Source organism: Dermacentor silvarum, chromosome 4, assembly GCF_013339745.2.
Source record: "Dermacentor silvarum isolate Dsil-2018 chromosome 4, BIME_Dsil_1.4, whole genome shotgun sequence".
Classification (NCBI taxonomy): Eukaryota; Metazoa; Arthropoda; class Arachnida; order Ixodida; family Ixodidae; genus Dermacentor; species Dermacentor silvarum.
In genome coordinates, this window is record NC_051157.2 from 208,821,413 (window position 1) to 208,835,303 (window position 13,891).

Below are 13,891 nucleotides of genomic sequence, written 5' to 3' on the forward strand. Positions count from 1 at the left end.
TCACTGCAGCCACAGTGAGCAACACTACAAGTAAGTGGTGAAAATACCTTTGCGAAGAAGGGCAGCACGCAGAGTGCGAGCAACGCACACAGCGCCACTAGACCGGCGAGGTAGGCACCGCACGCGGGACCCGACGACGTCAGCGGGTAAGCGGCGGCCGATGCCAGCGCCACCAGGGGCCAGGCGGCGAGCGAGACGCAACTGCAGCTGTCGCTGGTGCCGGCGAACTGGCGCTCCAGCTCCGAGTCGCGGAAGGACAGACTCACCGGGTGGGCGTGGTCACGTAGCTCCCTGCACGGTGGTGGCGTCACTTCTCAAATACACGCTCACCTGAGACTACGGTCGAACGTAAGAAAGCGGTCGTCGAAAGGCCGCGTACAAGGCAGGGTTCACTGTCTTCGTTGTACGTGTAGCATGTTTGTAGTTTCAGAATGAATCAATTAGCCCTAACCAAAATTTTCTTCACACTCGGGAATCGTCATTGCCTCTGACAAACTTGCAAACATGTCGGGACCTTCCTCGCTAACAAAAGTGGAGGTTAGAGGAGTCGCCCAGAATCACGTACACATGACACTCTTTGACAGCGTTGCTAAAAACCCACAATTTGAAACGAAACTACAGACATGCTTTCTGGTAACATCGCCTAGCTCCTTTATTTCCACTGGTGACGTCACCACCAGCGCCATTACGTAAGCAGCAGTAGCCTTTCAACATGGGCCTCAAGAAATGCTACGGGAGCTTAATTGCGTTGCTGGCTGAGAAGCGGACGTGCAGAATCGTGGCAATTCTGAATATACGAACACTTCGTGTAACAAGAATTAAAGCAGAAAAGGCTGCCAATCTTTGATGAAAAAGTGCAGGTAATACGGGAGTGGTTTGTTTCACCCCGACAAATTATGTACTAAGCCGCCACGAGCTCATTTTTCGGGTGCATCAGATTTTGCTCCTCATTACTTTTATCGATCTCACCGGGCCTTCTCATCATAGCCGCTATAACCATGCTTGTATTCACAAACGCTCATTGACAAGAAACTCCCCTCCAAATATTCCTAGAGGTTGGTTCTCGATATTCTCTAGCCATTCTTGACTCGCACTATTCATTGAGTCGAGCAAGTACTAAGAGTTGTTCTCCAGGGTACCATGATTTGGAAACGCTATGCAACGATTTGGAAACGCTCTCCTCAAGAACAGTGCAGGGACTCAGGAAGAGGATGCGGCACGCTGTCAGATTCCGGGACACCGGTACACCAAATTGGTCGGCCCTTCCACTCCGCGAAGAAGGTTAACCAACGAAGCCGAAACGCGCGGCCCCGGTTTTTATCACTGGGATAATTCCGCAAGTTCATTAAAGTATTTCTCAATTATGAGGTTGCACATACGTTCGGCTGCGACAGAGGGAACGACGTCACTGACGGTATGCCCACAGTCAGCCGTTGTCGCTTGCGTTCGATGTCTCGATTTTGATCGGCGGCGTGGTTAGAAGCATTCGCCCGCCTTTGCCGCTTGCGATTCTCCAAAATAAATTGCTTCAAAATGAAATCTCTCCGTTACGTAACACAATGAATGGCCCATGCCCCCGTAAACGCGGCTTCCCCATTAAGACGACAGAAGATAACTGAAATTCTGCGCTGGAATGATGACTGGCAACGCAGCCAGCTGTGGAAGAGGAGGACGACGACGAACACGGGAGCAGTGGCACGAGCGCGTGCCGAGCACGAGCATGAGCGTAACCCGAGGGGCGTCAACGAGCCAGCTGCGGAAGAAGACGACGATGCTCGAGCCAATGCTGGTGATGATAGTTTTCTGTATACAGGCGATTTCGCCTAGGCATATACGATTTCGCCTAGAAATATACATCATCGCTTAAAAAAACGACAAGAAAAGTCGCAGTTTCACCCGAAAGGCGAAGCATCAATTGCGATAGCAACTTATAGAGAGCTATACAAAGTAAGGATTAGTGAAGTGAAGTTTATTCTTCTTTTCAGAAAAAGAGAGGACCGGGACAAAAGGCGGTAAGGCCTGACGAGGCCCCGATACCTGTACAATTGGCAGTAAAAAAACGAAAAAGAAAATGTACATAGAAGGTGCCACAAATATGTCAAAAACAATGCTACAATGCGCACAGTGAAACTTAATTAGGGAAAAAGACAATCATGTCGTAGTTTTAACAGCTGTATAAACTTGGACATGCAGCAGCACCAGCAACAGGCCGAACTGTTGTCGACTCCGTCGCCGTTTTGCCCGCGTTCGCACCGAACGCGCGCGGCGTTGGTGACTGTAGCCAGGGCCTCTGGGGGTGGCTCGGAGGTTTTCGACGAGATAAGAACGGAAACTCGTCGAGCAGCGTCGGAAGTCTTTACCACCTTCTCGCCTCGCAACGTTTTTATATAAATACGCATTTGGTACCGCAGCTAAACGTCGCCTCCTCTCCCTCCCATCCCCCCACGGCCTTTCGCGCGACGGAAGACGTCGCGTTTGCTCTATAGATATGGTGATTGTAAAGGAGGAAAGAGACGCTTAATTCTGCAGCCCTTCAGGGAGCACGACGCAGAACGCGCGTTCGTTCTCCGCCGTGTGTTCGCTCCCCGTGAAAGCGCGCGTCCCTCACGCCCTTTCACTCTAGGGAGCCTAATGCAAGCGCTGTACAGCGCTTGCGCGTAGGCTCCCTATTTCACTGCTGCGCCGTGCTCCCTGATGGGCTGCATAATTAAGCGTCTCTTCCTTATGTATAATAAACACCAGTAGTAGTAGTAGTCCCTATTTCACTCGCACATACAGTGTCCGGCGCTCGGCGACGATTTCATCGCCGTTGACGTCATACGGAAGCTCACGGCGACGGCGACGCCGATGGCAGAAATCCTCTTTGAGTGTCCATATAATTGCTATCGCAATAAAAATCCGCCTTTATTCCACCCTGGGAAAATGGATGTGTACAGCGAAGCTGGTGTGGACGTTAGACAAGTACGACTACTCCAACTGACGTTAGACGATGTTACACGAGCATCACCACCTCAAACGACGTACAGTACGTCACGCGCGCACGTGCAGTGCAGCATACATCCTCGTTCTTCTGGCCGTCCGCCAAGTGCAAGTGCCTTATTGAACTAAATTATTGTTTAAACGTAAATTGCAGTACGACTTACACACAAGCTGCAGACATGATAGCTTCGGATTATAATACGAATATACGAGAAAACATAATTCAGTTACAGGGAAACTGAAAGACAAAACTCTTTTCCTGCTGCTGTTTAAGGTCCATCCTCATTCATCCTGCTTTTTTTAGCTCCGCTTTTCCCAAGTGCGTTATTGAACTAATTGAATTTCTGAAAGTAAAATGTGTCAGTAAATTTGTAAAGCACGACTTGCGCACAACCTACAGACATGATAGCATCGGACTGCACTTCGAATATACGAGAAAAACATAATTCGGTTACGCGGAAACTCCAACACAAACCCTTTTTCGAGCTGCCGGTTTTTGGGTGAGCACGCCACGAAAAATCCTGACCAGCTAGAGGCTAACAGCCTGGCTGTAAAATGCAGTGTTGCTCGTAGACTAGGCATAGAAAGCGGTAGCAATGTTTAGCGTTGCGCTGAAGGCGTCTCAAAACGCTGGCGTGATGAGGAACACCGCCAGCGGCGTTAATTTCATGGAGGCGTCGTATCTCGATGCCGCACGAGATGAAGCTGTTTAAGCCGGTGGTTAGTCCGGGGAGTGTGCGCAGGAAAAGCTCGCCGAGAGATGACGTCAGTCCGCGTCGCCTAACAACGCCAGGCCTCGCAACAGCTGTGTATATTCGCGGACAACTTTCTGTGGCAATGAAGGGAAAGCTAGGGAGGCAAAGCGCGCACAGGTGAGAGCGTTTCTGAAAAGAGTCCCGCGTGTTAATCCACGTTGCTTTAGGCTGGTCAAGAGAAAACATAAAGAGCTTATTAGCTACAGCTAAATATGACATAACACACCAGTGAGTATAAAAAGTTACTTATTTTGCGGCGTTTCCCTTCCGCGTCTGAGCAAACGCGAAACCGTCGCACAAGAAAGCTGCGTCGATTCAGCGTCTGTTCCGAGCAACCAAAAGCACTGTGAAACACTGCCGGACTACTTAGCGTGGTAACAAATGTGCAGCATCCACGCGCCCGTAGCTTTCCCTTCATTGTCACAGAAAGTTGTCCGCGAGTATAGGTGGAGCTAAGCCGGGACGTCATCATGCGCGGCGTCGCTTCGCCCCAGCTTTGCCGAGCCATGACGTCATCAACCGAGCCTCTGCGTAGCCGTGCCGATCCTTGCCACAGCTAAAGTGTTCTAGAAAGGGGAAAGTGTTCTAGAAAGGGGTAGTGGGCTCACTCTCCTGGAGAGGGCGTACGTTGCCGCGTCACCAGAAATGTCAACGAGCTATCCGTTTCCCCGACGGCCCGCGTGGCGGCGCTGCCGTCAGCATCAATGGAAGCTCTCGCCGTGCTGCTGCCGTTTCGTCGTCACTGCAGGCTTTCGGCTGAGCGTTGTTTCATCGATACGTTTCATTTCTCAGTTCTCATGGTTGTAAATAATTTCGCAGATTTGTCGTAAAACTTGTTCACGGGCTGCTTCTCCTGTGAACAACTTCACGCAGACAGCATTTTAGATGTGCTGACAGGTGTGAAAGCCAGGCTTTGGCAAGAGGTTGGTTGCTCAATCCATGCCTCGACTCTCTCTCAAAAAATAATACACTTCTATGTTATTACACGACTTCATTTTTACATTAAGGGGCTAAATGTAGACAAAGCAGGCAAACGTCAAAAGCCAAAGCACTTGAAGATAAGCCGCTGCTCTTAAATTTTTTTTCTGGCCAGCAAAGCATCTCTTTTTAAAATTTAATGTTGTTCCTGTGTTTGCATTGTATAAGTATATGTTAAAATTTAGCTATATATCCTTTCTGAACTGTAAACATTCTGTTGCTAGTTGACTGGCCCGAATACAAGAAAATAACAGTATTTTGGAAACAAGAAAAAACAAAATGGCATTTTCCCACTACCTGTGCATACTAAAGCAAGAAATTGTTAACTATACGTGCCCTCTCTGCTTAATGTGCTCATCAACGATGACTTTAAGCCTTTACGTAGCACAATTAAACACTGCAATTAAGATGACCGGCCAGAGCATCAGTGTATCTGAATAAAAATGCATGTGTTATCTGAATGTCAATGTGTGCCTAACATGAAAACCCAATGTATGGGCCGCTTATCGGTCACTTTTGTTAGCATTTCTACTTATTCAGTGTCTTTATTTATTGTATGAATAATGTGTTCAGCATTCATATGTGTTTTTGTAAACCCATTTTTGAATTTGTGCTTAGCCAATGTGCTACTGATATTGTTTGTGCCTTTTATTTTTTTATTGTTTGTGAATATTTTTGGAACGTCTATTAGGTGAAAGTCTTCTAGAAGGTTTAATTAAGCTGTTTTAGGAAAGATACCACACACCACACGTGCTGTTGACTGTAAAAGGGGCACCCTCTTCAAACTGTTTCAGCTTTTTGCCGTCTCCTCTTTTGATTGAAGGTGATTGATTAATGAGCATGCCTTTTGTGGAATTAAGAGCGTTGCAGTGCTTCACCAAATAAACTTTTCAATATTTTTCATGAACACTTGGTGTCTTCCCCTTTCCACATCGTCACAGCACATTCCTTCTCCCAAATAAAAGTGAGTGCACGCAAATAGTTCTGTAGAAAGGAATGCAAATTAACATTTAGGATATATTAGTGTCAGCAGAATTGCTAACTGCATTTTGCGCGCAGCAGATAACGGTGTTTTGCGCGCAATTTCCGCCATAAATGTAATTCACAGCATGTAAGGTGTCAAGTTTACTGTGGTAAAATCGGATTGCATATGAGGCGCCTAGTCTCACTATAATATCGTCGTTCTCAAATTTTTTGGGCAAGCTTTTGACACCATAGGACAGCCTTTCCTGCAATTAATGTACCCCTATTCATATTTTTCTCTCTGCAAGGTGTGCTGTCCGAGTCTGAAATTTGCAGTATTTAGGACAACATAACAGTCGAGAGGACGTAGGATACTGAAGTTTGTCATATTACAGTTTTATGTAATACGAGCATGACCTCGCATAAGCTGCTATTGGATATAAATGCTAGCACATCCATGGAGAAATATGAGCCGTTATCATGCCACCCTATTGCTTATTATTAAATCAGTGGACATGAAGATATCTAATCTGTTTGCTCTAAAGGTAGTACAACCGCGAGATCTGTATTTTATTCGAAGTGACAGCTCACTACCGCAACACAAAACTGGCGGTTTACAGCATGCTTTGCACTCTGCTCCCGCTGATCACGGACGCCAGAACAATGGCCAAAGCAAGAATTCGCTCATGCAAAAACAGAAAGAAAATGCCGATGAATTGCTCATCAGTTTGTGCTTGAAGCGGTGGGGAATTAACGTTTGCGCGGAGGGCAACAGCGCGGTCGCTTACATTGAAGGTGATGGTGGCGCCATCTCACGAGTGAGACACAAACTGCGTCAGTGCGCGACCCTCTGTCAGCCCACTACCACAGCTGCACAGGCGGAGCTAAGCCGTGACGTCACTGCGCTGATCCTGATAATGGCTTCGCGTAGCCGCGCCGCGGCGGCGACAGAATGCCCCGCGTCTCCGCGCGGAGCACATCGCCGTGAAGAGGGGGCGACCAAAGAAGTGTGTTAGGCTACGTTCACACTCGGGAAGCGGCAAGCGGGCGGAAAGGCCAAAGCGGCCGGAAAATCTTTTCCGCGTTTGTCCAAGTTGTTCACATTTGTTTTGCTATCGCCGCTGCCACCGCTGCCGCTTTCGCCCACGTCCATCTAGTCTGCGTATGTTTGTCGGCGTGGTGGCGCTCATTATCGCACCATTTCGAGCGGTATGTTCATTCATTTTCCCACCCGTCATCAAAAGTGTTCATTTCGCGCAACTTTGCGTGTCATCTGCGACCTTCGGTAAATTCCTCGTAGCCGTTCCGTAATTCTCATACGGGCACGTTATCGCTGAGTCAAAGGTTGGTGCCTTGGCGTGATTATATTTCTTTAATAGCTTTTATTTACAGGTTGTAATAACATTTCATCATTTCGTATTATTGACAGCGCCTCCAGTACACCAAAGCTAAAACCCGGGCTGGCCCTTGTGTTGGGGCTCGCCGAAGCCTGCGCGTTCTACGTGAGACCTGAGACCTATGCTCCCAATCAAAAGTCTTTATAGGAGGCGTTGTCCCAATCTATTGTCGCGACGAGAAAACCACCGCGCAACGAAACAAGCGCCCTGCGACTTCTGCAACATACCGCGCCCGTGCGAGCAGAATTGCGGAGCGCCAACAAGGAATCTGCCCAACTTTTTTCTGCCACAGAAGTGGGCGAAGAAATTGTTTTTTATACTTCTACCTACTTGTTTCCTAGAAATGGACAATGAATAAACGGAAGGAGCGGACACCTCCGAACTCCGAAGCGGCTGTGGTGGGTTCGCCCAGCTTTGCAAAAGCGCGAGAAGTTGGGTCACCCCAAGGCTTCGTTGCTGCACCTCCGGTCGCGCGACGTTGAATACTATCGCGAGTATTGCTGACAGTACGTTTTAGTACCACTCTTGTAGAGAAAGTGGTGGATCTAGATCGCGTCGAGCACCATCGCAGCCTACACTTTTGGTGCCATGTACAATTTTACGACCGGATGTTTACATGCTAGTGGAGCTTCCGGTCGAGCGGAACGACTTTCCGCCGCGATTCCGCCTCGCCATGGCGAAAAAATCGGTCCGAGACCGATTTTGCTTTCCGCCTGGTTTTCCGCCCGCTTCGCCGCCCAGGCGGGCGGATTTTTAGAAGTTTTTGCCGCTTCCGCCTGCTTCGAGACCAAGTGTGAACGTAGCCTTACTCCCGAAGGCAAGGAAGCGTGGCGCGAAAACCGTCGTGCAGCTACTCGAGAGCGGATAAGAAGACTTCGGGCAACCCCGAGTATCGCGCCGGTGAAGCGTCGGCGAAACGTCGGCGATTTGCAGAAGATACGGAGTTACGAGCTCGCGTTACCAAGCAAAAGCGTGTGCAGCGAGAAGCGTGATCTAATGGTGATCCCATCTTGGATACGGCCTAAAATAAATTTTGTCCGTGTCCCGGAGAAAAAGCATAACCTCGCGAAAACTTACCCGATCGAGATGAAGCTAAGTTGGACAGCTTCGCTGTTTGCACATTCTTCGCACCACTAGTGTGAAGCTGCCCCCATTTATTTCAGCGCCCAGAGAAGGTAGATTTAGCTGCGGCCGCGCTAGAAGTTAGAACACAACCGTGATTTGGCTTGGTGTTTACTGTCCGTTCCGCTCATGCACAGAGCTGCTCAGCAGGAGCGCCAATGTGCGTGCGCACGATGTTAACGCCAGAAGTGGAAGCCACAACACTGCCTTGGCAGAGCCGATTGAGCAGAGCGTAACGGGGAGTCCACGTCGTTTTTGAAGCCAAACGCACTGCGCGTTTCTGGAGACCTCTCAATGGGGCATCCCATTGGGTGAACAAGAGCCCTCAAAGTGCTCTCTCAAGAGTAACTGCGTTCCAATGGGCGAACAGGCGCAGGAACACAGTGATCCAATGACAGAACAGGGCTAGTTTAGCGACGCGCAGAACAGTGAAGAGCTGCTCTTCGAGCTGCTCCCGCGCTGCGAAGGAAGTAACGTGACGCAAACGCGGCATATCCTTATATTTTGGTTGTATTTACGTCGTTTTGCTTCAGTGTGCAGCAATGGCGGCTGAGAAGCGAAGTTTGCGTGATAATCAGCGCGGGAAGGTAAGCAAGTCTGGTCACGTGAGGCACATTGGTTGCGCACCTGCTCTCGCAGCGCATGGGACGTTTCAGTGGGGGAGCAAGCAGTCGCACTCTCGCTGCGCTACTGCTCTGCTCCTCTCTGCTCTTAGCCTCCGCTCCTGTCTTTCCAATGGAATGCGCCATTAATCTCCCCGCGTGGCCCGCGCATGCACGCCGATACAGCACGACGGCGGCGGTGCTGGCACAAAAGTGCCTCGAGCATCCATATATTTCCCATAACAATAAACACCGAGCACACCTAAGCACTTCTTATGAGTTGTGAATGCAATGTCCAACTGAACGCCGTTGAGCACGCCTTCGATTTATGAGAGAGAGAGAATTAACTTTATTAAAGGTCCTAAAGGGGCCTGGGCGCCCCTTACGGGGGCCGGACCGGTGGCACCGCCCAAGTGGGGACTGGGAGTCGGAGCTCGCTAGCCACCTGTTGGGCCTTCTGGACGGCCTGGTGTAGAAGGGCCCTGTCGGGGCTCCTGAGGGGGTTGATCCAGTCGTCCTCGGTGGCAGGAGACCCGATACAAGCGTTTAGCGCGGGACACTGCCACAGCATGTGATCGAAGTCGCACTTTGGATTTTGGCATTTAGGGCATTCTGGCCTTATATCTGGGAGGTATTTGCTGCATATATGTGGGTTGGGGTAACTGTGCGTTTGCAGCAATCTAAGCTTTATGAGATCCTCGCGGGCAAGCGAGCGCGTTGAGACGCTTGACCATTGGGTTGGCGCGTTTTGATTTGGCCTTACCGAGGCGCAGATAGAACGCAGGCAAGAGCTTGCGCGGACAAGGAACGCGCGGATAAAACTGGCTTCCAGGAGCGAAGGTGACGTGGCGTCGCGGTGATTCCCTCTTCCCTCACGCAACACACGGTGTGCTATCGGGTCAGCATTTCCATTTCGCCCGCTCTGCCCCGTCTAAGTCTGCTCGCGACATGGCGTCGTAGCCAATGGAAATTTAGGTGCCATTTTTCGCTTGTCCAGATGACAGACGCCGGCTTTTTTGCCTCAATGAGGCATTTGATGTATTCGCATCAAATTAAAAATCCCGGAGGGGCACGCCGTGAGGTGCGGGGCAGTAGGGGAAGCCAGGGCCCGAGTCCTTGCTGTCTCCCGGTGGATTACTTGGACAAGTTTCTTGATGGCTCTGCAGTGGCGTATCTATACCTAGCCATCTTGTTCAAAGCGAACAGGTTTTTTTTGGCTGTTTTCCCCTTGTCGTGGTGGGTCGTCGGTGGTTGGACATTCACCCCCTCTCTGCAAAGGCCACACACTCTCTTGAGCAACCGAATTGCGGGGGGCGTTCGCGTCGGACGCGAAGTGTTGTACCTTATGGAGACTCACCTGATTTCCATCTGTGCTACCGCTACAAGTGTGTGGGTTAACGGCTCTGTTCTCTACGGAATCACTCAATGAAACAACAAACACCAACTAAAAAACTTGGGAGACAAACTTCGCCTTTAAGAGTACAACGTGATAGCATTTAAGAGTACACCGCTTCCCGGCAACTGCAGCTTATGCAACCGCCATCTTTACCGGGAAACGCTTGCGGGGAATGATGCTACGCACGAAGGCGAGTTTTTTGGTTCCCTTTTTTTTCGATCTCCCGCACGGCCGGTGCCGCCGCTCTCGCGGATGCACGGAGGCGAGTGCCATCTGGTGGTCCTGCAAGGAACTGAGCGCTGCTCTGTGATTGGTAGAAACGCAGCGCGCCGCACTATGATTGGTAGAAAACTATCGCTTACGGTCAACTCACGAACAGCGCCAACGATACCGGATTTTATGCGCCACGGGGCCCTTAAAGCTATCACTTTGATATCTTGACTGCAAAAAATACACGCCTTCGAGTGCATCAGGTTTTCAATAATGCGAATAGCTTTCTGGAAGCGTTGGGTTATTCGCTTTCATTGACAGTCATCGTCCATGTTTTCTGCGCAAATGTTTTTCTGTGTTATTCTTTGGAGCTCTGTACACCCGAATAGTGTTACAAATAAAGTCGAGTTGTATTAGTGGTCGAATATCAAACTCATTCTTTTAATTTTTCTACATATAGTCACATCACCGTATCGTGTTGCGCCCTTGCTATTAGTGCTCCTCGAATCCTAAAGCTTGTTATCTTGTGTACTAGATGCAACTGCAGTGGGTACAAACAGGATTTACTCTCATGCAGCACGTACAAGCGTCGATAAAGTTCGAGAATCAGATATTCACTGAAAAGAAAATTAGAAAACGATAAGCATACGGTAATTATATATACATCTGGTGGTGCGGATTTCCCTCGCTTTCATTTAGGTTTGTTTCATTTCCGAGGGAATAAAAAGATGCCGTTTATTCGTCTCGAGTCGCACTGGTGGCGAGTTATTTACTGTTGTCCGCAGTTGACGTGTTATGCTCTTTCGGTTTATAATAATGGTTGTGTCGATTATTGCAATATGTTGCGCGCTACGAGCACTTTTGACTTGACGTGCCACGGATATCCGACAAAGTACGTGCATTGTTTTGAGCAAGGCGACCAAGCACAGTCATTCGACGCTTCGTCCGAGCTCAAGGAAAGTATTAGTTTTGGATTCACGTTGACTACCCGTTATGCTCAGACCAGTGTACACTTCCCGCATGCACCCTCGATGTCATGATAACCTGCCGTGGTTGCTTAGTGGCTATAGTGTTGGGCTCCTATGCAAAAAGTCGCGGGATCAAATACCGGCCACTCCGGCCGCATTTCGATGGGGGTGTAATGCGAAAAGACACGTGTACGTAGATTTAGGTCCTCATTAAAAAACCCCAGGTGATCTAAATTATTCGGCCGGAGTTATCCAGTACAGCGTGCCTCATAACCAGATCGGGGTTTTGGCACGTAAAACCTCATAATTGTTTTTTATGCCATGATGGCACGACGGCGACGACCGCAGCGCCGACAACATGAACGCGCTCCGGGGGTTTGTATAATTGCTATAGCAATAAAAAGGCGTAACGACGCTCCAGTTTTGTTGTAGGGTGCAGATATGAAAGCAAAACAGCAACGCGCTGTGCAAGAGCGGCAGAAAAGTTGACGAAACACGTCGAACCTGCAGGTTTTCGAGGCCACATGGAATCGGCGCTGCTTCCCGATTATTGGGCAAAGCGCGAACGCAGAATCCAGAGCGGGGTTTGACGACCCGGCACTTCTTTGCGTTCATGCTGCGGGAAATAAGTTGCGTGTTTCTGAATAACTCGAAGGGAGCGATCACGTGGCACTCACTTTTCGGTGTCTCTCTCGAGCAGCTCCTTGTGCAAGCGACGCCGGTACTCCTTTTCGTCACTTGATGATGCCTCGGCGCCTGCGCCGCCCTGCATGTATGAAATGGGAAGCGTTGTCAGGACAATTGTTAACACAAAAGTGTTTTATGCCGGGTTCCGCGATGAACTTTCGTTACGGATGTGACGTTCGCCGCCAACGAGTAAAATATGTTTTGTTGACAGCATAGAGTCTCGTACAATAACTACTAGTGTCTATGGGAGCTGCAAGCGCGTTAATTCAGCCAACATGGTAATTATGGGAAGTGTACATGGATTCGCCTAAACTTGGTCCTTCTGGCTTCAAACGGCTTCGTGACTTACTAAACTCGTAATTTCAACAAGGTATACCATGCAATAAATTATTAAACATTGTTAAAAGTGTCCGACGGCGTCTTTGAACGCCCTTATCAATTTCTCGTGGGCAAGCAGGCGCGTTGAGACGCCTGGCGCTTTTCGATTTGGCTATCTCGACAGGGTGAACCGCTGCAATTAGTAGCGATTGAGTGCGTTCGCAGAGTATACTGCACTTATAAAAGTACATTTGCTCTGGAATTTAGAACAGTGAAGGCAGATAACGCGTATAATAAACAAAGCCACAGGAGCGTCTGAATCCACTAGCACGAAGACCAGACAAATCAATCTACATCATTCCCCTGATGGCTGAACGATCGCAGCGCCAGAATTCCCTCTAGTAATTATTGTAGGAAACTATGTGGTGATGATGATATTTAATGGCATCCCCTTTGAAATGGTCACCTAGCCTGCTTGATTTATTCAGGTATGCTATACATGTTTTTTTATCTAGCATTTTTTAATTCTGGGGTTTTACGTGCTAAAACAACCATCTGATTATGAAACACGCCGTAGTGGGGGACTCCGGATTAATTTCAACCACGTAGGGTTCTTTACCGTGCACCTAAATCCTAAATCCTAAGTCCACGGGTATTGTCTGCAGTTCGCCCCCACCGATATGCGGCCGCCGGGGCCGGGATTCGATCCCACGACCTCGTGCCCAACACCATAGCCACTAAGCAACCACAGCGGGTGATAGCATTTTTGTTTTGTATACATTTCGTTAATCTTTTTTTCCCTCAATATCTACCTTACCTTGTACCGCTACCTATGACTGTAAGCGATCAAATCAGATTGTGCCAATCTCTTCCCTGCTTTTTTTTCCCACCAGTACTCTAAACGTCTCTTGCTTATCTCGACTGCTGACCGGTTGACGCTTCCATCCACTTTAAACCCAAGCGCTTCTGGAGGTAGTACGTTACTTACGGGTCTCATTGGGTGAATCCCTTTGCATTCCTTTAAGGATGTTCTGAATGGTCTCCGGATCTTTGCTGCAGCATACACATGCCTCATGACGGAGGCATGTATATACTGAGGGAGGTATGTGTAAAAAAAAAAATGGAGCTGGGCAGGCCATGTAATGCGTAGGATGGATAACCGGTGGACCATTAGGGTTACAGAATGGATTCCAAGAGAGGTGAAGCGTAGTCGCGGACGGCAGAAAACTAGGTGGGGTGATGAAGTTAGGAAATTTGCAGGCGCAAGTTGGAATCATCTAGCGCAAGACAGGGGTAATTGGAGATCACAGGGAGTGCCTTCGTCCTGCAGTTGGGCATGAATATAGGCTGATGATGATGATGATGATGATGATGACACATGCCCCGTCTGGTTCCGAATATTTGCTCCGGAAGGTTGGGCCTTGGGCAACCGGCGCGAGCCTCAAATAGCAAGGCACTGACTGCCCTTTGTGTTATCGTACAGCTTTTCCTTCTAATTTCTTTCTTCTAATTCTTG

General features: G+C 49.0%; 1 protein-coding gene across 4 annotated transcripts in view; it reads right to left on the reverse strand.

Annotated features, from left to right (window-relative positions):
- The window catches only part of LOC119449210 (adenylate cyclase type 3), a 233,067-nt gene that overhangs the window by 121,494 nt on the left and 97,682 nt on the right, over nucleotides 1–13,891 (reverse strand). For all 4 annotated transcript variants that reach the window (XM_049666344.1, XM_049666341.1, XM_049666343.1 and 1 more), the window contains exons 6-7: nucleotides 12,048–12,136; nucleotides 48–291 (exon numbers count right to left, since the gene is read on the reverse strand). In XM_049666344.1, coding sequence (XP_049522301.1) covers nucleotides 48–291; nucleotides 12,048–12,136 — 333 coding nt within the window. The remainder of the gene's footprint in view (nucleotides 1–47; nucleotides 292–12,047; nucleotides 12,137–13,891) is intronic.